The sequence below is a fragment of the Nematolebias whitei genome, chromosome 11, assembly GCF_014905685.2.
Source record: "Nematolebias whitei isolate Nwh7 chromosome 11, NemWhi1, whole genome shotgun sequence".
Lineage (NCBI taxonomy): Eukaryota > Metazoa > Chordata > Actinopteri > Cyprinodontiformes > Rivulidae > Nematolebias > Nematolebias whitei.
The window spans coordinates 47273544-47299860 of NC_056508.1; the positions used below are offsets into that span (position 1 = coordinate 47273544).

The following is a 26317-nucleotide window of genomic DNA, read 5'->3' on the forward strand; positions in this document are numbered from 1 at the left end:
AACTTTGTTCAATATTCACTCTGTGTGGCCTCTGGGGACATCTAGTGGCTAAAGCTGCTAATTACAGCTGACTGAATAACCAAGTGTTTGGACTTGAGTTAATGTTTCCAAGAAAATTAAAACCAATAAAGATTGTTTTTACCAAACACTGTAAACATTAATCAATATATTGTCAGACGTGGCTTTCAAGATGAGAACAAATTTAAGCATTTTGAAGATATTTACACGTACGTTTCCTACAGAGACCTCACTGCCGGCCACCATCTTCTTCTTCCTGGCCATGTTGGGGTTCCAGTTGCAAACCAGACTGTCGTTCTGCACGCTGTAGTTTCTATGGCCGACGAGCCAGTACGTGTTCAGCTTGCCTTTCCCCTGACGCAGGAACGATGACCGAGACGACCAACAGGCCGCAGACAGGAACACAAAGAGCAGTCCAAATAAATATCATTTTGTTTCGTTCGCTAAAACCTGCACAAGATTCCTGAAAAGGTTTCCTTTAAAAACAGGTGTAGCTGAGATGTTTTACCTTCACCTCGATTTCTCCGCGGAGCTGCAGCTCGTAGGCGTTGTCTTTCATCAAAGCCAGGTACGTTTCTGAACTGGTGTGGATTTTTTGAGCTGGAACCAAAAATTAAATTAAATAAACAAACCATCACTCTGAGATCTTTGATTCTTTGTGCATCACAGCTCTGACTTCTGGAAAAACTTTTTTAATATTTATATTCAACATAATTCCTTAAACCTCTAAAATGTTCCTTAAATCTGCTGCTTGGAAAATCCCAAGTCGTGTAAATTATTTTTTACTGATGTACAGGCGCTGGTCATATAAATCATGAAAAAGTTGATTTATTTCATTAATCTCATTCAAAAAGTAAAACTTGTATATTCATTCATTACACACACTGATATATTTCAAATGTTTATTTCTTTTAATGTTGATGATTATAACTGACAACTAATGAAAACCCCAAATTCAATATATCAGAAAATTAAAATATAACTTAAGACCAATAAAAAAGGATTTTTAGAAATGTTGACCAACTGAAAAGTATGAGCATGAAAAGTATGAACATGAAAAGTATGAGCATGAAAAGTATGAACATAAAGTATGAACATGAAAAGTATGAGCATGAAAAGTATGAGCATGAAAAGTATGAACATGAAAAGTATGAGCATGAAAAGTATGAACATAAAGTATGAACATGAAAAGTATGAGCATGAAAAGTATGAGCATGAAAAGTATGAGCATGAAAAGTATGAACATGAAAAGTATGAGCATGAAAAGTATAAACATGAAAAGTATGAACATAAAGTATGAGCATGAAAAGTATAAACATGAAAAGTATGAACATAAAGTATGAACATGTGCAGCATCAGTACTTGTTGCTCCTCGTGTCTGGATCTCTGCATCAGTGCATCGTGTCATGGAGTGGATCAGTCTGTGTCTCTGCTCAGGTTCTGAGAGTCCAGGTTGTTCTGATCGTGACCTTCAGCTCTTCTCAATTGTTGGCTCTGGTGCATCACATCTTCCTCTCCATAGATCTTCTATGGGGTTACGGTCAGGAGAGTTTGCTGGCCAGTTTAGAACAGGGATACCATGGTCCTTGAACCAGGTACTGGTATCTTTGACACTGTGTGCAGGTGCCAAGTCCTGTTGGAAAATGAAATCTGCATCTCCATAAAGTTGGTCAGCAGCAGGAAGCAGGAAGTCTATTGAACCTCAGAAAACACAGTGGACCAACACCAGCAGAAGACATGGCCCCCAACCATCACTGACTGTGGAAACTTGACACTGGACCTCAATCAACATGGATTCTGTGTCTCCTCTTCCTCCAGACTCTGGGACCTTGACTTCCAAAGGAAATGCTAAATTTACTTCCATCAGAGAACAGAACTTTGGACCACTCAGCAGCAGTCCCTGGCGAGACGCTTCTGACGCTGCCTCTTGTTCAAGAGTAGCTTGACACCAGAAATGCAACAGCTGAAACCCATGTCTTGCATATGTCTGTGCGTGGTGGTTCTTGAAGCACTGACTCCAGCTGCTGTCCACTCTTTGTGAATCTCCCCCACATTTTGGAATGGGTTTTGTTTCACCATCCTCTCCAGGGTGCAGTTATCTCTATTGCTTGTACATTTTTTCTACCACATCTTTTCCTTCTCTTCACCTCTCTGTTAATGTGCTTAGACACAGAGCTCTGTGAACAGCCAGACTCTTTAGCAATGACCTTTTGTGTCTTGGCCTCCTTGTGCGAGGTGTCAATGGTCGTCTTTTGGACAACTGTCAAGTCAGCAGTGTTCCCCATGATTGAGTAGCTACAGAACTAGACTGAGACCATTTAAAGGACTTTGCAGAATCAGTTTTGTGTTGTGTGTTTCCTTGACTGATGAAGCTTTCCAGATGGAAGGTGAAACGTTTCAGCAAAAAAAAAAAAAAAAAACTAACAAGAAACTGTCCAGATGACCTGACTGAAAATTGTTGGACTGTATACCTGGATTATTGAGCATGGACTGTTTGGTCTCTGCAGGTGTTTTGAGTTAATCAGCTGATCAGAGTGCAGCACCAGGTGTTTTTAATATTGAACCTTTTCACAATATTCTAATTTTCTGATAAACAGAATTTGAGGTTTTCATTAGTTGTCAGTTATAATCATCAACATTAAAAGAAATAAACATTTGAAATCTGTGTGTAATGAATGAATATAATAAACAAGCTTCACTTTTTGAATGGAATTACTGAAATAAATCAACTTTTATTCTAATTTTGTGACCAGCACCTGTAGTTTCAAGATAAAAAAGCTGAGCCAGCACATTTTGCTCGTGTTGAAGAGTTCTCTGGAAACTAAAGATCACGTTCAAGAAACAGATGTTGCTCGTACGCAGGCTGGTGGACTCCATCCTGGAGGCGGTGTTCACCGTGTCTCCAAACAGGCAGTACCTGGGCATCTTGTAGCCCACGATCCCCGCCACGCACGGACCTGAGGAGCCGCACAACAAAACCACTCGTGACTTTCAAACAGCTGACTGTGGATGAAGAGTTCCTCTGAAACAGATCTTCCTGTTTTTATTCATCTCTTGTTTTAGGGGTCGGATAGTTCATGGAATCAAATGTTATATCATCTTTAAATAATTTGGTTTATTTAAAACTGATCGTCCACTGAATAAACCTTCTTTAACCACTGGATGGCGCTGTGACTTTAGGGTTGCATTTCTAACAGAGCCTGTATTATTTTTTAAATACTTTTGTCCACACACACACACACACACACACGCACACGCACGCACACACAGTCTTTTAGAGCTATGTCAACCTGAAATAAAAATATCAATTAAATTACTTTTTATTTTAGCTCCTTAAGTTTAAAATAGCAGGGAGTAATACATTAATTCAACCTTTATTCATACAGGTTAGTCCCATTGAGCCTCGGGACTCATTTACTAAAGAGACCTGAATTTAACAAAGAGTGACGACAACAGTGGACAATCATAAATGATGCGCACACATTGAGAAGAACAAAGAAAAGAAAATGGTATTTAAAAAACAAAACAAAAACTGCTAGGTGGTAAAGAGATGTAGAATATTAAAAACAGGAACATGTCTGCACATCATCTGAACATCTGGAACATATACAGGAACACCTGGAATAATATACATAAACATAGAATAGAATAGAATAGAATAGAATAGAATAGAATAGAATAGAATAGAATAGAATAGAATAGAACTTTATTGTCATTGTACCCGAGTACAATGAAATTTGGAAATTTTATACAGGAACGTCTGTTCTGAGTATGGACTGGAGGTTCTACAGTCAAAGTGGGAAACACCATCGAGAATTTATCAATTTATTAACCTTTATTTAACCTTTATGTAACATTTATGTAACCTTTATAAACCTTTATTAAACCAGTCAAATCCCATTGAGATCATAGATCTCTTTTGTAAGGGAGGCCTGGGCATGAAGGCAGCCTAACATGCATGTTTTTTGCCCAGGTCCAACTGGGGATTGAACCCAGGACCTTCTTGCTGTGAGGCAACAGTGTTAACCACTGAGCCATCGTGCTGCCATGAAATAGAATGGAAGGACTAAGGTTCTGTGGGACTCCCAGATCCAGACCATCGAACAGGTGATGGCTAACCAATCAGACCTTGTGGTGGTCGACTACAAGAGAAGAAGGCAGTGGCGATGGATGGAGAAATCCCAAGTGACTGTTACGTCATGAAGAAGGAGCAGCTGGAGAAACAACAAGAGCTGAAAGAGGACCTGCAGAAGTTGTGGAGAGTCCAAGCATCAGTAGTCCCAGTCAGTGGTCACTGGGGCACTCGGTGCTGTGACCCTCAAACTGGAAGAGTGGCTCCAACAGAACAGATCGCAGGAACAACCGCAGAGATCTCCGTCCTGAAGAGCTCAGGAACAACCAAGATACTGAGCAGAACCCTCAGAACCAGACCTCTGGTGGGGGACCCGAGTTTGAAAGTGAAGTGGAACGGCCCGATTGAAAGAGAAGGACAAATAAAAAGCATTTAAAAAGCATTTATAATGGGATTTCATGAAGGTCCGTTCCCCCCAAGGAACACTAGAGGGCAGTAAAGTTACTGTGAAGTTAGAGCAGCGTTGGTAAGAACTTCTGAATAAAACGAGGAGGGCAGGTTCTGCTGCGGCTCCTCTCACCTGTGTGGATGCCCGCTCGCAGCTGCAGCCTTTCGTTGGGCATGTGAGGGATGACCACCTGTCTGACGGCCGCCAGCAGGTCCAACGCCATCTTGGCGATCTCATCAGCGTGTCTGTCGCCGTTTCTCTCAGGGAGGCCGCTCACCACCATGTAGGCGTCTCCGATGGTCTCCACCTGGTTTGAGCAGATTAAACCAACAGAAGCCCATTAACAGAAACCTAGGAGAAGTTTGGATTAAAGTCGTCCTAATCTGTGGCTGGAGGACTCCAACTGGTCACAACCAGCTGAGGGAGCAGCTGATGGGAGCGTTGATGCACGAAGCCAGGCAGCAGAGCAGCAGAAGACACCTTCATCTTTCAAAGAATCCAGGTTTACGAGAAGTTCTGCCTTCAGTTCTCAGAGCAGGCTGGAGAACAGGACGGCCAAATGTTTGTGCGTTCGTGTGTCCGTGTCACCTTGTAGACGTCGTAGGAGTCGATGCGGGTGTCGAAGCACATGTACAGGCTGTTGAGCATCTCCACCACCTGCAGAGGAGCGCAGGACGCAGAGATGGCGGTGAAGCCCACGATATCCGAGAAGAAAATGGTCACCTGCAGAGAAGACAAGAGGCTCCGTCACATCTTTAGATCTTAGACAACTCTCGTTTCCCCGTCTGCAGACAGTCGCACTGAAACATACGACATAAATAAAATGATGACATAAAGTCATATTCAAGGTTCTGCTCTTTGAGGATTCTGTCTGAAGCAACGATCAAAACATCTGTCTTTAGTTGGGTGTCATGATGTCATCAGACTCGTGTTTACCAACAAAATTAAAACGACTCAGACAAGAAAACAGCAAATAACTGAAAAACAAACATGTTCAGTGTGATGCTGGGCACCGAATGTCTTTACAGAAATTTATAAAAGAAGCTAAAACTGGTTTAGTCAAACAAAAAGAAGCCAAACACTAGCTAAAAGCCACAGCTAACTGTTAGTGTTAAAAATAGCAAAAGGCTAGCTAAAAGCTAAAAGTAGCAGAATGCTGCCTGAAAGCAAAGGGAGATCATGGCTAGCCAAAAGAGGCAAAAGGCTAAAAAAAAAACTAAGAATAGCTAAATGGTAGCTCAACACTAAAATAGTAAAAGGCCAATCAAAAATAATAAAGGCTAGATAGACGATAAAAGTAACAAAATGCTAACTAAAAGTAGCAAAACACTACCTGACAGGAAAGGGAGAAAAAGGCTAGCTAAAATATTAAAGGCTATTTAGAAGATAAGAGGTAAATGACAGCTAAAATTAGCGCAACATAGCTAAAAGTCACAGTAAGAGTAGCTAAAACTTAAAAGTAGCACGAGAAGACGAAAACAGAACCAGCAGCTAAAGCAGAGTTCAAGAAAGTTTTCGAAGACTTCTTCATCGGGGAACGTTCCACAAAGAGTCTCACGTTTTCCTTCCAGAACGCTCCAACTCGTGCTCAGAATCCTCCTGTCACCAGAAAAAGCTTTTTGTGCAGCTGCTTCAAACCTCTTTAATGAGCCTGACGCATTTTCAGCCGTACAACTTGTTTTATCTCCACATGAATATGGAACAGGGCAATTACAGGTAATTACTCCAACAATGGCAACAAAGGCAACAAACATTCAGTCGGGGGTCTGTGGATCTCACAGATGTAACCTTCGCATGGCTTTATAAACCTCTGCGGGCGGCATCGTGATATCCAGATTTGTTATGGAAACTAAACTGTTCTCGATATTGTTGTCCATTTCTACCAGTTACCATCGAAGCTGGAGTAACAGCTGTGGAGGAGCAGGAAGGAAAACACACACATTAACAGTCGAGTCATAATTCCCTGAGTTTATCCCTGCGAGCACCTGTAGTTCAGCTGATGTCGCTCGTTGAGACACGAGGCACTTTAGTGCACAAGGATCACGTCTTGTGTGGTTCATCTTGGGAGACTGGAAACTGTGTGGAGGTCTTCATGTACCCATTGGATCCAACATCAGGCCAATATGCGCTCCACATGTTGGACACCTGAACAGTGCAACCAGTGGAGATTCAAGAGGTCCCACGATGTGATCCCTAGAAACCCCACCAAGTTCTAATGTTCACTGTGTGATGCCAGCTCCTTACAGGGTCTGAGCAAAGATACGTCAGAACTGGACCATTCTGACAGGTTCCATCAGTAACTGTCCCTCAGGTGCTGGTTTCAGTGGAACTCACTGACAGCTCCAGCTCGTTCCCAGTTTGAGAAACTAGACATCTCAGAAGCTGAGCGATCGGCTTTATCTGCCTTGAACATCTAATAAAACCGACATTTGGAAGTAAAATGTTGCCACGTGAAACATCCATCCATCCATCCATCCGTCCGTCCATCCATCCATCCATCCATCCATCCATCCATCCATCCATTATCTTTACCCGTTTCGGGTCGTGTGGGGGTCACTTCTGTCCATGTCCAGCCATCACTGTGCGAGAGGCAGGGGACACCTGGACAGGTCTCCAGTCCATCACAGGGACACATAGAGACAAACGAGACAAAGGACCATTCTCTCTCTCTCTCTCTCTCTCTCTCACCTAGGGACAATTTAGAGTTACCAATCAGTCTAACATGCATGTTTTAGATCTGTGGGAGGAAACTGGAGCACCCGGAGAAAACCCACGCATGCACGGAGAGAACATGCAAACTCTTTGGTGGCGTACCAAAGAGACCATCTTATCACAAGCAGAACTGGTTTGTTCCACTTTGGAGTAAGCTGTTGGGGAAAGAATCAGTTTTGTTGTGTGTTTCCTCGACTGATGAAGCCTTCTGGATCGAAGGCGAAACGTTTCAACAAAAAAAGAAACTGTCCTGACTGAAAAATGTTGGATTGTATACCTGGATTATTGAGCATGGACTTTGTTCCACCCAGAAAAATCCTCGGCCAGGATTTGATCTGGCGACCTTCTCGCTGAGAGGCAACAGCTCTACCAACTAAGCCACCGTGCCAACCCCCACATGAAACATGTTTTTGAGAATAACTTCTGAACATTCAGGTCATCTTGACCTTCTAATGACAGACCAACAAATGGTCCATTCAGGGGGGATCTCAGAGTAGACCTGCTGCTCCTCCTCATCCAGAGGAGCCAGTTGAGGTGGTTCAGGCATGTGGTTAGGATGCCTCCTGGGTGCCTCCCTCTGGAAGTTTTCCTGTCTTGTCCCACTGAGAGGAAATCCTGAGGCAGACCCAAAACATGCTGGAGGAGATTCTATAGCCTCTTTGGCCCAGGAACACCTCAGGTTCCCCCAGGAGGAGCTGGAGATTGGCTCTGGTGAGAGGGAGGTCTGGGTTTCCCTCCTGGACCTGTTACCTCTTTGACCCTTCAGTCGTGCCCTGCCTACTTACACCTGTTCCCTGTCAATATTCTCACCTGTTGCATCTATTCAACCTCAGCCTTCTCAAGCCTCCGCTCCCAGACCGTCTTCAGTCCATCATCGTGGCCGCACAGTCCGGTTGTCTTCTGTGTCTCAGCCTTTCATTGTTCACTCCTCACCCTGTTTCTAAGGCTGAGCTCGGCCACTCAGAAGCCATTAGGATCCAGGATCTTGTTCTTTTGGTCATGACCTAAACTTCTTGACCATAGGCGGGGTCACGAATCTGAATGGACCAGTAACTCCAGAGACCACAAACTGAAACACCTGTGGATGAGGTCCAGTTGGTGGCTCCATCACTCCATCACTCAGGAACAAGACGCCCAGATACTTGAACGTTTTAGTTTGAAACGAAGACTCACCCCTGGCCTGGAGGAGCGTTCCACCCGTTCCTGGTTGACAGCCACGGTCCCAGATTCAAGAGATCAGGATCCCAAAGCGTAGACCTGGAAAGGAGGGGGTCCGGTTTGGGAACCGCAGGGACGGTCTCTGCTTTTTGCAGATGATGTGGTTCTGTTGCTGCCTTCATCATTCATTAAACAAAGAAGCTCATGGACCAGTACGACTTTTTATGGACTTATCTTTCCTTTAATCTGTTTTTAATCTGATTTCTGTAGATCTTCTCTAGACCAATCCCTTGGTGTCTCATGGCCCACAATGGGTTTCTGACACTAATTTCGGGAACATATTCTTAGCCATAATTCATGTATAATCCTAATCTGTTCCTGTTTAGTATTTTGTCTACCCTTTGACCTCCCAGTAAGTTTATACTCGTTCTTTGGTTACTTTGGCTTCCTGCCTCCATTAAAGCACTTCAACACCACGTTTGTGTTTATTCTTGAACGACAGAACTTAAATCTCTCCTGAAAAATCGTTGAGTGTAGGAATGTTGTATTGGATTAAATCACTTACTCTTTCGTAACTCTCAGCTTCAACGTGTTTGTGCTTTCGTAGCTGCTTGGCGACTGACTTTGGCAACATTTGGTGCAGCAGATCTTCAGCCAGTTGCCTTTGGCGCTTCAGGTCCTCGGACTTCTCCTTCAGCCTCCCGGCGTAGTTCTGAATCCACTCAGTCATCTGCTTGAAGGAGAACATCACTGCCGGGTAGATGAGGCAGGCTAATGCCAGCAGGCAGATCCTCATACTCAGACTCGAGGACATGGACCGAGACTTCGACAGAAGAGCTGAGGATGCACGATCAAAAAGGCAACGCTGGGTTTGTATCAGAACCTGAATTCCTGTGTGAGACCCGGACAAGTTGTCACTTCCAGCCCCAGAAATCTGCCACTGACTCGTGTCAAAAACACAAGATTTCATCTCCTGGTTCATGTTCTCCAACCAGCAGCGGTTCAGGCGTTCTGTCATGGCCCGGGCGAAGCTCAGGTAGCTCAGAGTGCGAGTCCACCTGAGCTGAAAGCCAGACAGAGCCGTTGTGTGATGGGAGAACATCAGCTGATGGTTGAGCTCTATGAACACCACCAGAAGTCTGGCAGACAAAACGTCTCTCCAGTTAGAGTTCTGTTTGGCTTTGACCAAAGAATCCTCTACCGAGCCCCAGGTGTCGAGAAGTCTCTCTATGGCCCGAGTCAAGGCAGAACCTGTGCTGTTAGCGTCTAAGGAGGTGTTCAAAACGTCTTTAATGTGGCTCATCGTCTCCTGGCAAAATTCAGACACCTCAACGCTGCAAGGGAGTCCACGGCCGTCACTAAAACTCTCCACTTCATCACAGAGACGATCCACTGCAGGAAAGCTGGTGTCCAGAGTCTCATCGCTCGTGTTTGTGGCAAAGAAACGCCTCATCTTCTGAAGCTCTTTGACGAGCTGCAGAAGAGTTATCGTCCTGCAGGAAGTCAGCTCGTCGTAAGCGGCCTCCGTGGAGCGCAGCAGGTCCAAGCTGGCGCTGAGGTCGACGGACACGGAGCCGAGCAGAGCCAGGAAGGAGAGCAGGCAGGCGGTCAGAATCCGGTGGACGGTGCGGTTGCTGCTGGACGTGGAAAATATGAAACATCTGGAACGCAGGAAAACAACCGGTGACGCATCAGAGGTCGATAAACAGCCTTACAACCTTTTTACTGTCTCTTGGGACAATTATGGCAAAAACACGCACAACTTAGAGTTCTGGAGATCGCCTGAAACTAAACCGTCAGTTTGTATGACCCGAACAACCAAGAACCAAATACAGAGAAAGATCTTACCTGAACGGGAACATAAAAACATCTGGTCCATTCTGGACAGACACGATCAAAGTACTGCAACCGTTTGCAACACTCATTTATGGGTTTTAAACAGTTGTTGCTGAAAAAGATGAAGCTGAATTTACAAAGCTAAAAAAACAGAACACTAGCTAAAAGCTACCAGAAGCAGAACACTAGCTAAAAATAATAAAAAGGTTAAACGCTAAAAAGTAAAAGGCTAGCTAAAACTTTTAAGTAATAAAAACTTGCTACAAGTAGTAAACATGAGGCTAAAACAAAAAGTTTAAAAAAAGAGTAGCTGAAAGCTAAAATTAGCAAAATGATAAAAGCAAAAAGCAGCAAAATGCTAAAAGTAGCTAAAGGATAGCTAAAGCTAAAATGAACAAAAGGCTAAATGTAGAAAAAGAGGTAAAAGCAGATTTTAAAGAGAATAATGTTTCTGAACAGACCTCTGCGTTTTCCTGTGGTGAAAATAGTTAAAGATTTAGAAAAGTATAAAAGTTATTTTGTGTTTTTAAAGTTACACGAAGTCTGCAGAAGAAGTTAGACGACAAAAGTCTTAAAATAGTTTAAAAGAATCTAAATCAGAAAAACAACAGAATAAATCAGGACTTTGAAAAACACAGAAAAAAAAACACCTTTTGTCACTCCTTGTTCCTTCAGCTGGACTTAATGTGGTACCAGAACTCAGATTCACCAGTCTCACCCTCACAGTGTCTCACCCTCACAATGTCTCACCCTCACAGTGTCTCACCCTCACAATGTCTCACCCTCACTGAGTCTCACACTGAGGCAGTCTTACTCTCATGGAGTCTTACCTCACAATGTCTCACTCTCACATAGTTTCACTTCATAGTGTCTCATCCTCACAGTGTCTCACCCTCACATTGTCTCACCCTCACAGTGTCTCACCCTCACAGTGTCTCATCCACACAGTATCACTCTCACATATTTTTGCCTCATTGTGTCTCACCCTCAAAATGTCTCACCCTCAGTGTTTCACTCTCAGTGTCTCACCCTCAGTGTCTCACCTGCATGGGTCACAGTTGCTGTCCTCATAGTGCCTCACTCTCATAATGTCTCACCCGTGTCTCACCCTCACAATGTCTCACCCATATCTCACACTCAGTGTCCCACCCTCACAGTGTCTCACCCTCAGTGTCCCACCCTCACAGTGTCTCACTTTCAGTGTCTCACCATCACAATGTCTCACCCTCACAGTGTCTCACCCTCACAATGTCTCACCCATATCTCACACTCAGTGTCCCACCCTCACAGTGTCTCACCCTCACAGTGTTTCACCCTCAGTGTCTCACCCTCAGTGTCTCACCTGCATGGGTCACAGTTGCTGTCCTCATATTGCCTCACTCTCAGTGTCTCACCCTCATAATGTCTCACTCGTGTCTCACTCTCAGTGTCCCACCCTCACAGTGTCCCACCCTCAGTGTCTCACCCTCACAGTGTCTCCCCCTCAGTGTCTCACCCTCATAATCAGTGTCTCACCCTCACAGTGTCTCACCCTCACAGTGTCTCACCCTCATAATCAGTGTCTCACCGTCACAGTGTCTCACCCTCACAATGTCTCACCCTCACAGTGTCTCACCCTCACAGTGTCTCACTCAGTGTCTCATCCTCAGTGTCTCACCTGCACGGCTCGCAGTCGCTGTCCTCCTCATGCTGCGCCTCCGGAGTCACCCTCCTCCTCCTCCACCTCCTCTTCTTTAAAAACCTCCTCTTCAGGGAGGCCGAGGACAAATGGGTCCCAGAGGCGAAACGCTGCTTCTTTTTCATCAAGTCCAGCTCTGACATGAGACCCGACCTGCAGCAGAACCAGCACCTCACACGGGTCCACCTCAGAGTGAGACCGACCTGAGACCAGCGGAGATAACCCCGCCCCCTGTCCACCAGCACCGCGCCAACACAACTTCCGGTTTCCTAATTAATCTGCTCCAATTAATGAGCAGTTTTAATTAACTGAAATAAAACTCGTCCATTCATTTAAACCTCACGGCTGCAACACTTAACATTAAAACAGGAGAAAATATGCCTATAATATTTATAAAGTATTTCTAAATAGAGTAAAAAAAAAAAACCAACTTCTGTTTCAAAATTCTTAAATTTATTCTGAAAGTCTAGCTGTACAGGAAGTGCTCAAACTGACATTTTCCTGTAATTCAGACAAAAGAAAATCAGTTTAATTCACACTTTGTTATTTTATTCTCAAATCGGGTAATAGAGAATAATATACATTTTTAAATAACATTAAAAAAGGTTTGACAGCATTTACTGGACTGAACTCACCAGAAAACTGGTTCAGATGTTCAGCATCCACCAAGACTCAAGTCTCCAAGAACTGGAGACTGCAGGAACAGAAGTGTCCCTGCAGTGAATCAGGTTTTACAGAGGACCAAGAAGGTCCACCTCAGCTGGACTGAAGCCTGCAGCTGTCCCTGTGGACAAAGTGTCTTCTGGAGAAACGTTTGATGGTCAAACGAGACGAAGATGGAGGCGTTTGGACACAAAGACAAGAAAGATTGAATCCAGATGAGACTTTCAGACCTGAGAACACTGAACCAACTGTCAGGCACGGTGGTGGCAGCACCATGCTGTGGGGCTGGTAGATGGAGGAGGAGGACTACGTCCAAATCCTTCAGCTTCACCTCAACTCAACAGCTGGACAGCTGGCGCCTGGACCCAGGTGCGTCCATCAGGACCATGACACACCAGATCTGGTGTCTGATTGGATAAATCAGGCTAACATGAAGCTTCTGGAATGACCTTTTCAAAGTCCTGACTTTAAATTCATGGACTTTGATTAAAAGCAGATCTTTGCAGGAAACCATCCAGTTAAAACAAAATGTTCTGCCAAGACGAGTCGAATGTCGGCCAGAGTTCTGCCAAAAAAGTCGTTTACACCGAAACTCACGGCGATCTGATTAATTATTGTTACTCTCATTCAACACGGTGGATCAGTTGATAGAGCTGCTGCCTCTCAGTGAGAAGGTCGCTGGATGACTCCTGGCTGCGAACCTTTCTGGGTGGAGTTTGCATGTTCTCTCTGTGCTGTGTGGGGTTTCTCCGGGTACTGGTTTCCTCCCACACACCACAAACATGCATGTTAGGCTGGTTCTGTTCGTGCTGCTCAGGGTGGCTGCATGTTGGAGCAGCTCTGTGACATTCATTCTGAGATGTTGCTTTTGGAAACTTTACCTACTTTCTGTTTTCTGGACGTAAATCGCTTTATTTGGACGATTGTTTCCTCTGGTCTCAGATGCTGTGCAGCTGAAAGGATTTTTACTAAAACTTCTTTTACTTTTGGACATTTGTTATGATGCGTAACCATGACAATAAAGTGTTTTGTTTACAACCAGGAGCAGCTGATTAACATCTCAAAAGCTCAAATAATATCTCTGCTACAGTGCCAAATCTCATATGAGTTGAAAAGGAGGGCCCGTGGATGCTTTCCCGTCTACCTGTCGGCTGTGCTCGAGTGTCTGACCACTGAGATCCCAAGAGCTCCTAAAAAAAATCCTGGAACTAGCAGGAAACATGGCTCGTGTCAGCAGAAGGACCAGTATCGTCCCCCCGCACCTGCAGCTGTCTGTCTGCAGCAACGAGGAGCTCGGCGGGCTGCTGGGAGGAGTGGCCATTATTCTGGGAGGAGTTCTGCCTGGCATTCAGGCGGTCCTGCAGCCCCATGAACTGAGAGACCAGCCGAGTCCAGGTGGACGGATCGAATAGCATCTGCAGCCAGTTTCTTCAGATCCGCTGTGGGACGGACCTTTACAAGAGTCTGCCTACAGCATCGGCATCTATAACATCTCTTAATGAAACGAGGATAATGAGTTACAACATTTAATTTCCCTTTGGGATTAATAAAGTATTCTTGAATTGAATAGAATATGTGTCTCGCTTGTCTCTATGGGTCCCTGTGATGGACTGGAGATTTGGAGTCCAGGGCGTCTCCTGCCTCTCGCACAGTGACCGCTGGATATGGACACCAGTGACCCGAAAAGAAAGAAGTGGGTAAAGATGATGGCTGGATGGCTGGATGGATGATGGAAGGATGGATGTGTCCTTAAATTAAAAAAATGTGTAAGTAAAATTTCTGACTTTCAGCTATCATCAAAGGCTTTCCATGTAAACGCTGTCTGAGTTGGACAAAACGGAGAATTTTGATGTGTTTACGCTCAGATTTGTTGAGTACCATATGCAGATAAAAGTACTTTGTTTACACCGAGTGCATACCCACATTTCAGAATTTCATGTTCTGAGGAAAACAGCTGATGTAAATCCAGATTATATTGATTTCATGGTTTGCCTTTAAAGACCAGTGGCACCTCGGGGTTTCCATAGTTTCTAAATGAATCTAGGTGTTTTTGAACTGTCCCATTACGATGGATTCACCAGAGGCACCTGACTGAGTCCTGGGTCACAGGGGGCGTCAGTCCGCTTCTGCTTCCATTCTCCAAAACAAACGGACGCTTCCGTAAAGCTCACGTCCGTTCAAACACACAAAGGTATACGTTTTCAAAACAAGAGCATCGGCGCGGACTTCGCGGCTCCACATACAGCGGCATCGCGAAGCAAGCTTTTATTTTGAACGTCCAAAACAGGAAGTGGTCGCTGTCAGTTTCTGTAACTTGATTGGTCGGAACTCCGCTGCGGGTCGGGCTCGCGCAGCTCGAAAAGCGCACGGGTGAATCATGGTGAAGACATGGAACAGTTACTAACTTTGCGCGTGTAACGGAGCTCAGCTCGTTTCAAGTACTTATTTTTCATTTAAATATTTCGCACGCCGGCTCCTCGCCGATCCAGGCGGGCGGAGTTTAAAAGTAAATGAAAGCGTTTGTTTGGTTTGGAGCCACTGAACAAAGAGCTTTTCTTCTCAACCATTGTTGTTACGGAGCGGGGCGCCTGGTCGGGACGGTTCAACTACGACTACTGACCGAAGGTCGCAGAAAAGTGTGTATTAATACATCCAGCTGTTAGTCGGTGATCATAAACAACGTGCTAATCGAGCTAACGCACCAGATCCCGTCGCGCTCAACTCTAACTTAGCTCCCAACTAATCTAATAAACAGGATGGATTTAATCCACACGTCGGTATAAATCTATTTTGTGTGATTTAAACTCTTAAAAGAAACATTTAGAAAGATCTGAACGAGTTTAGAAGTCTCATGAACAACAACAGTTCACCCGCAGGTCAAGCAAACTGCGCTTGTGCGTGAAACCAGACTTCATTCAAAAATCCAACAGTTTAGTTTCTTTTTGTGATTTTATCAAAATGCTGGAAACTTGAAGCCGTTTTTTAAATTCACCTGTCGCGTTAAGGTCTGATCTTTAAATCGGCTGAATGAAAATGTCTGAAAAGGGAAATATTTCAACGTAAAAAGCATCTGGAGCTTCGATTCACAGCTTTTGTGGCTCTCCAAACTTGATTCATAAATTGTACATGTTTTATTTGTTGCACCAGAAATATGAAACTCACAACTCGACTTTTACATTTATATGACACGTTAGGTTTTGTTTTTTTTAATTGGTCTATAAATAAATTATTTTAATAATTAATTGATCGTATGTTTTGTCAAGATGTCAGTGGCACAGAGCTCCAAGAGAAATGAGTGGCGTTCACAAACAAAGTATTAAAAAAGTCCACATTATGTTCAGTGAACATTGTTTGTTTGTGGAGCACCAGACTTCATTTTAAAATTGTTCAGATTAGTTTTTGTTTGTGGCGCCAAATATATTAATTCTTTCAACCTTTATTTTTACAGGTTAGTCTCATTGAGCCTCGAGGACTCTTTTACAAGAGAGACCTGTTTGTACGAGTCCCACAAATTGAAATCTTAATTGATACGACATATTAGGCTCACTTCATAACGTCTAAAATAAATTCATTCAATTTGCAATAAAACATTTCAAACGAAGTTGACACGTTCTGATGGAAATATGTGCTCAGAAAAGCTCAATTTGATCACATGATTACCTTCAACCCCCTGAGTTTCGGTGTTTTTAATGTCTGATTTACATTTCTGGAGGTTTAAACGTCTAAAGTTCAGGTAAAAAAAAACTGAACCCGAGTGAGAAACCAGCTGAAGTCCGAAACAGTACAGCTTATTGATCACAACCTTAAAAGATTAGAATAAAGTGTTTCCATCTCTGCCAAACGCTGAAGTGTTTACACAAAATAAGTCGTGTCGCAGGACGAACCTGTGCTTCGGGTTGTTTGTTATCTCTGTGATAAACAGCAGCGTGTGCTTGTTTACTTGTTTGTTGACAGGGGAGGGGCGGCCTGTGCTCCAGCCATGACCTCTGGGAACGGGAGCACTGCCAGCAGCCAACATGATGGAGGGAGTAAACCCGCCCAGCAGGCCCCAGACAAGTCCCACATCCTCACCCACCTGATCGGAGGCTTCGTTATCCAGGAGGGAGCCAAACCTTTTCCTGTGAGTACCAGAAACACTGAATCCTGGGTAATGAAGTTCCACCCCAACGTCTCGAGGGCGAACACGCAAACTGGGTCAGTTTGGTGTTTAATCGCTTCTTAAAGTAGGACTGAAGTAAACGCGTTAACTGACGTCCTGTTTGAGCAGGTCTGTTAATAACACCATTAATTCAAGGCCTAGAATTTCCCTAAAGAATGCCTGTCGCCCGCCATATTGCATGCCAAAGTGTCGCACAACGATCTTGTTGACAACGACTCTCAGCTTCCACCACACCAAAGTTTAGCTCAGTATCTTTAAAAATGGTTGTAAAGATAAAGTTTAAATAAAGCCCATCCAGAGAGATCTCTAAGAGATCTAACGGTTCGCTTCAGGTCTTTAATTGTTGGCAGTCTAGGCGGCGGGCGATATGCATTACTTTAAGAAACGCTGGTTTTATTCTGACCCGTTTTAAAGGCCAAAGAAATTGTAATAAATCCCATTTTTGCCAAAGTTGTGAGTATTTTAAGGAGCAGCAGTGGTCAGAACGTCTCTTATTGTATGAGCAATCCATGCACACAGACACACACAGGTAGATACATGATCACCTGGCACCGTGGAAGCACCGCCTGTTCTTGTTTACCTTCCTGCAGGTGGAGCGCCCGTCTTTCTCCATAGAGCGTCTCAGGAGACGAGCAGCAGACGCCAAGATGAACGCCCTCGCATCAAAGGGTAAAAGTTTCAGGTTTTGTTTTCGGCGCCTCCAGGACTCTGTGCCGCTGCCTTCAGCTGGTCTGAGATCTGTTGTGTCCTCAGATCTGAAGGCTCCGCCGGAGCCCACGCTGACCTGCGAGCTCTGCGGGAAGGTGGACTTCGCCTACATCTTCAAAAGGTCCAAGAGGTTCTGTTCTACGGTTTGTGCCAAACGGTGAGTTTCACCGCCCGCCCTGAGGTCTGAGCTCTGGTCTGGAGCACAGACCAGCAGGACCAGAACCAAACCCTCAGGTCCGAGCTGCGAGTCCCAGTCAGATCCAGTTTTAAAAAGTGAAGAAAGAAAAATCGAACTCTGACGTCAGCTCTGCCTGTAGATACAACGTGGGCTGCACCAAGAGGATGGGGCTCTTCCCGAACCGGAAGACCACCCTGGAATACCTGAAGAAACAACGAGCCCTGAACGGGAACCACAAGACCACTGCTCTGGAGTCCAAAAAGAAGGTGGGGCCACCGGGGCTTTTATTCTGAAACGCCACTCGGTGCGTTGATCACGATCAGTTATTTTATTTCACCAGATTCAAACTCGTTCAGGCTGACGGAGAAACAAACAGCTGTCAGAAAGATCCAAAGAAAACGTGTTTTCTGTGGAAACTTGAGAGCCGAAGGGCAGCCGAAACCTGCTGAAGAAGCCGAAACTGAGTAAAAACTAAAATTAGACAACTGGAACATAAACTGCAGTTAAAAGCTAAAATTAGTAGCAGCACAGCTAAAACACAAAGTTACCTTAACCATAGCTAAAAGCTAAATGTAGAAAAAAAAAAAAAACTGAAAGCAAGAATTAGCAATGCGGTAGCTACAAGCTAATGCTATCACCTGCACTTAGCTAAATTATAGGTAAAAGCTAATTTAGCAAGACAGTAGCTAAAAGCTAAAGTAACTTAGTGTATTTGTGTGGAGGAATATTTGTCAATACAATATTTAAATCCATCCGACCGACTAAATGATAAACAATATAATTAAATAAAACCATAAATAAATGCTGACATTCACACATTTTTTAAATTTGATTTTATATTCTTCTAACTAAAAATAAATATTATATTCATAATTTAACCCAACTGACAGATTTGATATTTTAGCCTCTTTTAACCAAAACATCATCTTCAAATTATTAATTTAAAATTATTTTGTGCGTATTTTTCTGATACTTTCTGTCAGTAGTTTGGATTAAAGTAAACCTAATTCTTCCAACGTTAAAAATATTTTTGTTTAAAATAATAAAGTTTTTAAATCAACCTAATGTTGTTTTATAGTTTAAAATGTTATTTTTTTAAGATGCACCTTCAGGAAACAGTTTTTTAAAAATGAAAACAGAATAAATTTATATTTAAACGAACTTTGGTTCCTCTAAAGATCAGAGCAGCCGTGAACGCTTGTCTCCTGTTCTCTCCTCCTATGTGCAGAAACCTCCTCCTCCTGCTGCAGCGCCTCCTGCTGGCCACTCCGTGCACCCCGCGCACGGCGACTCCAGTCAGTGTTCGGACCTGTCCGGCTGCAAGACGTCCCCTCTGTCGGCCCCCCCGTGGGCTCACAGTCCGGGCTCGGACCTGCCCCTGCTGCCCCACGCCTTCCTGCCCAGCGACCCGGGTCAGTGGAACATCGAGGACGTCTACGAGTTCATCTCCTCGCTGCCAGGTGGGCGTGGCCTCGCCGCCGTGACACGGGTTCAGATTCTCTTCCTGTGACTCCAAAACCTCGACCAGTTCTGCAGTTTTGATCCGAGTCAGCAAAACTTTACTGAAAGTCTCGGTATGAATTATTGCAGTGTTTTTTCTGGCAGAGCTCCAAAATGTTTTTATCCAGCGATTCTGAAAACGTGTGTCTGAGACACCGGATGGAGGAAGTGGAAATGATTTAAGGATCGTGAATAACATATTTTACTAGTTTCTGGTTGTTCTGTCGAGTTTAAGGAGTTCATCATCAAAATGTTTAAATAAACTCTCCGTAGTCGGCGAACGTCCACCAACAAATCTTTACGGGCCAGACGCTGAAAACTAGTAGAATCATTCTCAATATGCACTTTTCCAAGTAGATTTGTTCTAGAACTGGATCTGAATTTAGATCCAGTTCATCTGGACCATGGACTCTTCTCTGGTGTGGTATCGAACAGGGTCCCAGCAAACGGAAAGCGACTCGCACGTTGTTCCAACAGGGAGAAGTTGGAACTCTGATCTGCTGATTTAAAGACGCTGTCTCAGGTTTTAACGTGCTCGAGTATCACTGAGGCCACGTTCTGCTTCTACGCAGCACGTGCGTCCTCACTGACCGACTGGTGGCTTTTTATCATCGGTTAGACAACATTATTAGGATTAACTGCTGTACGCACGCACCGCAGGCTGCGGTCTACTTCCTGTCCTCTGAGTCGCCACTCAGCGTTCGTGTGACTGAAACGTCTCGTTAGTTCTCATGAAATGCTGGGAGCCTAAATTGACTGTATCCAACTCACAGGGAGTTTAGTTTTTCCAGGACCCTCAAACGCCTCATAGCTCTCGCCCCCTCCCATCCTGAAGCCATGCAGGCAAAGTTTGGTAAAACAATAAAACTTTAAAACGGTGATATATGGTATGAATCACGATAAGGCTCTAAAATATTGCGTTAATCATTTTTGTCCGTATCGCCCGGTGCTGATCCGGACGTCGAACCGACACACGGAGGCAGCTACCTGCCCGAGGTTTCTCCGATGTCACATGACGGGTGTCCATGTTTGGCCACAGGTTGTTTGGAGATCGCCGAGGAGTTTCGCTGTCAGGAGATCGACGGCCAGGCGCTGCTGCTGCTGAAGGAGGACCACCTCATGGGAACCATGAACATCAAACTGGGCCCGGCGCTCAAAATCTTTGCTCAGATCAGCATGCTGAAAAACTGGTAGCTCACCGTGCACTCAGACCTCCTCCACAGGCAGCTCCCGGACAGACGGGACTCGCTCAGGATCTTTGGATTGTGGTCCCGACCGCCCGACCTCAACTTCTACACTTCAGGAATCATGGAGTCCACGGCTGGGCCGTCTTCTGTAGGCTGTAGTTTTCATAGACCGGTAGGTTTTCTTCTGGTTTCAGGTCCTCGGTGGTTTTAGCAAACGAACCTGCTTCGTCAAAAGATCAGTGCTCGACCTGAGCACAGAACCGCACGACCCAACGACCAGCAGGAAGTGTTGATTTAAAACAAGGTGAATTCGGATCACTGACATCATTTAAAGCAACAAAACAATGAAATTTATGACGAAATTCATAAAAACATGAAATTCATGACGAAATTCATAAAAACATGAAATTCATGACGAAATTCATAAAAACATGATGAAATTCAAAAAAACATGAAATTCATGACGTAATTCATAAAAACATGATGAAATTCATGATGAAATTCATAAAAAACATGATGAAATTCATAAAAACATGATGAAATTCATAAAAACATGATGAAATTCATGAAAACATGACAAAATTCATAAAAACATGACGAAATTCATAAAAACATGAAATTCATAAAAACATGACAAAATTAATAAAAACATGACGAAATTCATAAAAACATGATGAAATTCATAAAACATGATGAAATTCATGACAAAATTCATAAAAACATGACGAAATTCATAAAAACATTATGAAATTCATAAAAAAACAGCTAAAATTTGATAATAAAATTTGATCATAAAAAAGTTGTTTTGTGATGAAAAGGAGCCTAAAATTATATTTAAGTTTCAAAGTTTAGAGACAGAACAAGAACCAGTTTCCATCAGCAGTTTTACCGTTAATAAGCTCAGCTGGAGCTCTTCCACTGTCGGGTATTTATTTATTTCTGGTGGAAGAAAAAGTTCACCTTTGTTATTCCCGGGTCATGATAAACGGATCGGGTCTTTATCAGGTTCTAAAATGATTCGACTCTAAACCTGACGTGAACAAAAACAACAGATTCCACAGAGTTATTTATTAAAAGGCTGTGAGTGAAGGACTGGTTCCAGGTTCTGACCCAGCAGCCTGTAGAACTCTGTGGCTTTCTGTTTGTCTCCTGGTTCTGGAGGAGTTTTGGTCCACGCTTCTTTCCTTCGTGGTTTCTGCTCAGCTCTCTGAAGGTCCACCGCAGCGTTTCAGTCAGGCTGAGGTTCTGAACCCTGACCGACCCGTTCTGTTGTAGAGCAGCTGCCGTGTTTGGACTCGTGGTTCTGGTGGACCCAGTTTGGGTTAGTCCCAGAAGTCTCGTCACAACCTTTGACCTGCTGAGGCATGTTGAGTCTGAGATGGAGCTCATTTCAGAGTATTGCACGGTCTGACCTTCAGGGTGACTGTGAAGATTTCCAGCTGTCCTAAATGTCCTCATTAATAATTGTTCTCTTAAACAAGGGACTCCAGATCATTAGGAAATTACCTTTGACCCTTCCGACGGGGAGAAGCAGACGCTTCTCTGAGGTAATTGCTGATGTCTTTCCATCTCGGCGTGTTAACACACCTGTTTGTTCCTCTGATGATCAGCTCATCAGCAGCTCCTGGCTGACCCTGAACAGGATCCTGAGATCCTGTAGAAGCACCAAGACTGGATCCAGTTATTTCCTCACACCCTTAACTTCTGACGCCCATCAGTCGTGGTTTTATCGTTATAGAACCTGAGAAGGACCAGAACAGTTCTATGGTGTCCTGATAAGAACCCCGGACTTTCTTTTTCAGCGCGTCTTTAGTTTGACAAACGGTTTGGACGGACCCGCTCTAAATCCACCCTGGATCTGTTGTTGTAGCCAAACGAACGAAGGTCCATCTGAAACCGGAGAGAAACCTTCAGAGCGGACAGTTTATGTTTTAGTCAGAACCACGGATGGAGACACGGATCACGTATCGGCACTGAACTCAAAAATACACGAAGCTGCTGCGCAACACGAGCACCGATCCAGTCCGACACAACTGGCGCTTCTGTACGGAACAAGAAGAACGCCACAAAAACAAAAATCAAGATATAAATGTAGGCACTTTTTAAAGAAAGTTCTCACTATTTGATTAATTCTAACTTCTTTTAGATTGAATCGTTCTTGTGGCTCTTTCTGTTTCTGATGTTCAAACCATTTTTCTGTGAATGCTCCGTTCACCAGCACAGCTACGAATCAGGTTTCGACCGAGCGAAAGACCTTTTCCTCGGGCGATCATGTAAAGTCTATGCACACAGGAAGTGCCTGTTAATGCAGCAGAGTGATCCTGGTTGGACGTGAATAAATTAAAAAGCCGTGAAACTTTTACCAAAGTCAAGAACTGCTCTGCCGACCCGCTGTTCGCCTCTAGATTATTATGTACATTACTGTCCTTTGAGATGTTTTTGTCCTTTTACACTGAAATTTTTAATAAATTTGTTAGATCCTTGTTCCTTTTAAGTTTTTGTTGTTGTTCATTTAAGTGTCATGCTATATTCGCTGAGCTTCGGGAGAAAAATTTAAGCTTTTGCTTCGTATCAGTTAAATTATTTCTTAATGCACTTAAATGTATTTTATTTTTTTAATTAAAATTTAATTTGTTTTAATTAAAACTAAACTTTTCCTGTTCTGTAGAAAGCCTAAAAGGAAGAAAACAAAGAACCTCTTGGTTGCCACAGCGATTCCCGCCTTTTCTGGAGGGGGCGGAGCAACACAAACTGGAGACGGCCTCAAAACGAGTCGTATCAGAGATTCTTTAACCAAACGAACATCTGGTGAACGTTTGTATTTATCTACAGTGTTGAAGGAGATGTAAAAAAAAAAATTAAGGTTTTAAAGTAAAAATTCAAAGCTTTAATTTAAACGTCAGTAAAACAGAAGTTTTGAAAAATAAATTTCAATTCAGTTTATTTCTAAAGCTCCAAGTCGCAACAGAAGTCGTCTCAGGGCCTGAACAGAAACATTTATATATAAAAATAATAATTGAACAGAAACATTTATATATAAAAATAATAATTGAACATTATTTATCTGAGGAGCAGCTTTGAGTTTAACTCCATCACTGAACTCTCATCTTGAACAAGCATGAAGGCGACAGTGGGAAGAAAAACTCCCTCATGAGGAAGAAACCTTTAGCAGAACCAGGATCAGGACAAGAGGACCAGCTGGGTTTGAGAGGAATAGATACACAATGGCAGGTCAAGAATCACATGTTAAGATAGAAATAGTATCAAATGAAAACTGTTCAATTTTAACAATTCATTTAAAGAAATGAGGTCAGTTTGTCCTCTAGTAGTCTAAGTCTATAGCAGCATAACAAGACAACCCTAACTATAGGATTTATCAAAAAGGAAAGTCTTCAAACTGGACAATGTGTCAGCCTCATGGACAGAAACTGGAAGTTGGTTCCACAAGAGAGGAGCCTGATAACTGAAAGATCTTCCTCCCATTCTGTTTTTGTAAACTGTAGGAACCACAAGTAAACCTGCAGTCAGAGAGTGAAGTGCTCTGTTAGTAAAATATGGAACAATAAGATCTGTAATATAAGATGGAGCTAGGTTGTTGAGGGATTTGTAGGGTAGAAGTAAGATTTTGAATTCTATTCTGGATTTGACAGGGAGCCAATGGAGAGAAGCTAAAACTGGAGAGATGATCTCTCCCAGTAACTCCAGTTAAGACTGGCAGCAGCATTTTGGATCAACTGAAGACTTTAAAGAAGTATTTGGACACCCAGATAATAAACCGTTGCAACATTAGCACACAGTTGAACGTTCTGTGTTAAAAACAACTAAACCCTCCATGTTTAGCTGTGATTGTGTAAAAATGGTTGAACATGTAAAGTCCAGCTTCCTGTGAAATGTTGAAATTGTGGTTTCGCTGTGAAATCGGACTCTCACCGTCCCTGATGGACGTTTGTCAGGATTTCATTTGAATCGTTTCTCAGTTTGAAACCATCATGGTTTAAACACACAAATGTCACATTTTTCTCATAAAACCATGAAAATCGTGGAATAAACAGACAAAATAAAAGCACAAATTCTCACAATTCAATGATTTATTGTCCCCCAAAAATTTCAATTTCAGCACAAAACATTCAAGAAGAAATCAGCGATTACAGCAAACAATAAATTAACTCTTTTCTTCATTAAGGCACGCTCAGTAGTTCACAAGAAAATAAAGCAGAAATAAAAACTAGAGAGCAGCCGACGGTCTTTAAGTCTGTTTTGGACAACCGGACCCGTCCGCAACGATTAAACACAAAACACGTTTCAACTGAAGAAAGTCTCAGTGTTTGGAGTCGCAGCCCTCACCGCTTTATGTTCGCTTTGTGAATACAGAGCTTCGGCTGCAAACTATAAAAAGAAAATCCTGCAGCTGAAAGTCAAATTAGCAGAAGAAACATCTTAAAGGTCCAGAAAGAACTTCCTGTTTCATCTCCAGAACCGACGTTATTAAATTAACCCTGACTTGTACAAACTGCTCGTTTAGAGGAATCCTCTTGAGAAACGCAGACGTTTGTCAAACCTGGGCTCGTGTTTTCAACATTTTGTTTAATTTTCCAGAATATTTCGTCTGATATTCAGCGCCGGCTCCTTTTAAAACCTTCAGACCTGGGAAGATGTTCCAGGAAGTGACGCAGCAGAAGAACAAGCTGGAGTCTGTTGGTAAATCAGTGATTAGTCAAACGGCTTTAATGAAGAAGCTGGGAAATAACCGGAGCCAGAAGTTTTCAGTGTTCTGGTCGACCTGCTGGAACCAGAAAACTAAAACTGGACTTGTTTTTGAATCCAGACTCTGGTCCAACACGTCCAGGTAGAAACCTGCTCCACTAAAAACCAGCGGGTTTTAATTTCACACCAAAATAATCTCAACGACTTCGTCTTTGACTCGCTTTAGGTTTGTACGTTTTAAATTCATCAGCGCATGACTTGATGTTTGCTCAGCTGGTTGGACAGGTATCGAGTCGTCCACCTGAGACGATGAACGGTTAAAACCTGAACTTCACGTCAGCAAACCCACAAGGTTTGAATCCTTGAAGCACGAGTGCGTTCACCGCCGACGTCCATTAAAAACTACGTAAAGAACGACGCAGTGAGATCCGGTTCGGCTTCGAACTGGCAGATGTTTGGACGGACGCCGGGCCGAGGACGGAGAGCGTGACCTGGTGTCCCCTGAAGACGTCCGAGTTTCTCTTTAGGTTACAGACCCGAGAGTCCGTCCAGATCCTCCGTGATCCCACCACGCCCGACCGCTTTAAATGTTTCGAACGCTTCGGTCCTTCTGAACAAATGAAGCGTGGGTGAAACGTAAACAGGAAATGGCTCCAACGACTCGACTCACGGTCGACGAGTCCTTCGAGTTCGTGTCGACACGCGTGCAGACAAGTTTTTATGTCGAGGCTAAAATCTGATTTCTTTGGTATTTGTTATTAATTCAACTAAAGAAACATCAAATTGTGTTTTAGTTTAGAGCTTTAACACCCGATTCGTTTGTTCCTGCCGACTCGTCCGAGCCTGCGCTGCACAAACGTAAAGTCTGGGCCTGGATGTGGGTCGACACGCGTCACCTCTGGGTCCTCGGAGGATGTCCAGAAAGAACATTGGACTTCAACGTTTGTTTTGTCGCTACAGATGCGTGTAGTTAGACATTTAATAATCCTTGTTCATCGATCCAACAGTGTTTGAGACCCCCGAGGGGGCCCCAGGTCTCTGACGTTGCTGTTTTGTAGCTGTGGAGTTTGGATCACTGGTGTGACCGTCTCTGATTAAAGTTCTTCAGCTCCACCGATCAACCACAAACGGCCTCCAGGAGCAGCAGCTGCGTGTCAGGACCCACAGCAGGGTCAGAACCTCCACCATGGAAACCACTGGGGGGGTCTCACTGAGCTGTGACCGTAGGGAGACCAGACGTGGCTCAACATTGTGGGAAAATTATGAGACATGATGTGAAGTTCATTCTGAGTGTTT

The 26317-nt window shown here is 43.7% G+C and overlaps 2 protein-coding genes across 2 annotated transcripts in view; one reads left to right on the forward strand and one right to left on the reverse strand.

The window, feature by feature from the left end:
- Nucleotides 1-12065, reverse strand: part of rcc2 (regulator of chromosome condensation 2) — a 34080-nt gene extending 22015 nt beyond the window's left edge. Inside the window, exons 1-7 of the mRNA XM_037684563.1 lie at nt 11902-12065; nt 8974-10069; nt 5127-5261; nt 4671-4845; nt 2877-2975; nt 527-618; nt 252-372 (exon numbers count right to left, since the gene is read on the reverse strand). Coding sequence (XP_037540491.1) covers nt 252-372; nt 527-618; nt 2877-2975; nt 4671-4845; nt 5127-5261; nt 8974-10069; nt 11902-12065 — 1882 coding nt within the window. The remainder of the gene's footprint in view (nt 1-251; nt 373-526; nt 619-2876; nt 2976-4670; nt 4846-5126; nt 5262-8973; nt 10070-11901) is intronic.
- A 5326-nt stretch (nt 12066-17391) lies between these two features.
- Nucleotides 17392-20515, forward strand: LOC119417360 (polyhomeotic-like protein 2). The gene is made up of 5 exons (XM_037684564.1): nt 17392-17413; nt 17498-17609; nt 17770-17896; nt 18859-19090; nt 20170-20515. Exons 1-5 carry the CDS (start codon nt 17392-17394, stop codon nt 20322-20324), a joined length of 648 nt encoding a protein of 215 aa, XP_037540492.1. The 3' UTR covers nt 20325-20515.
- The last annotated feature ends 5802 nt before the right edge of the window (nt 20516-26317 follow it).

Excerpts from the sequence above, each read along its gene's own strand:
- LOC119417360 (XM_037684564.1), top strand. The coding sequence starts at position 17,392 with ATGAACGCCCTCGCATCAAAGG. Across the intron at positions 17,610-17,769 it reads TCTACGGTTTGTGCCAAACG|ATACAACGTGGGCTGCACCA; the intron begins GTGAGTTTCACC and ends CTCTGCCTGTAG. Across the intron at positions 17,897-18,858 it reads CTCTGGAGTCCAAAAAGAAG|AAACCTCCTCCTCCTGCTGC; the intron begins GTGGGGCCACCG and ends TCCTATGTGCAG.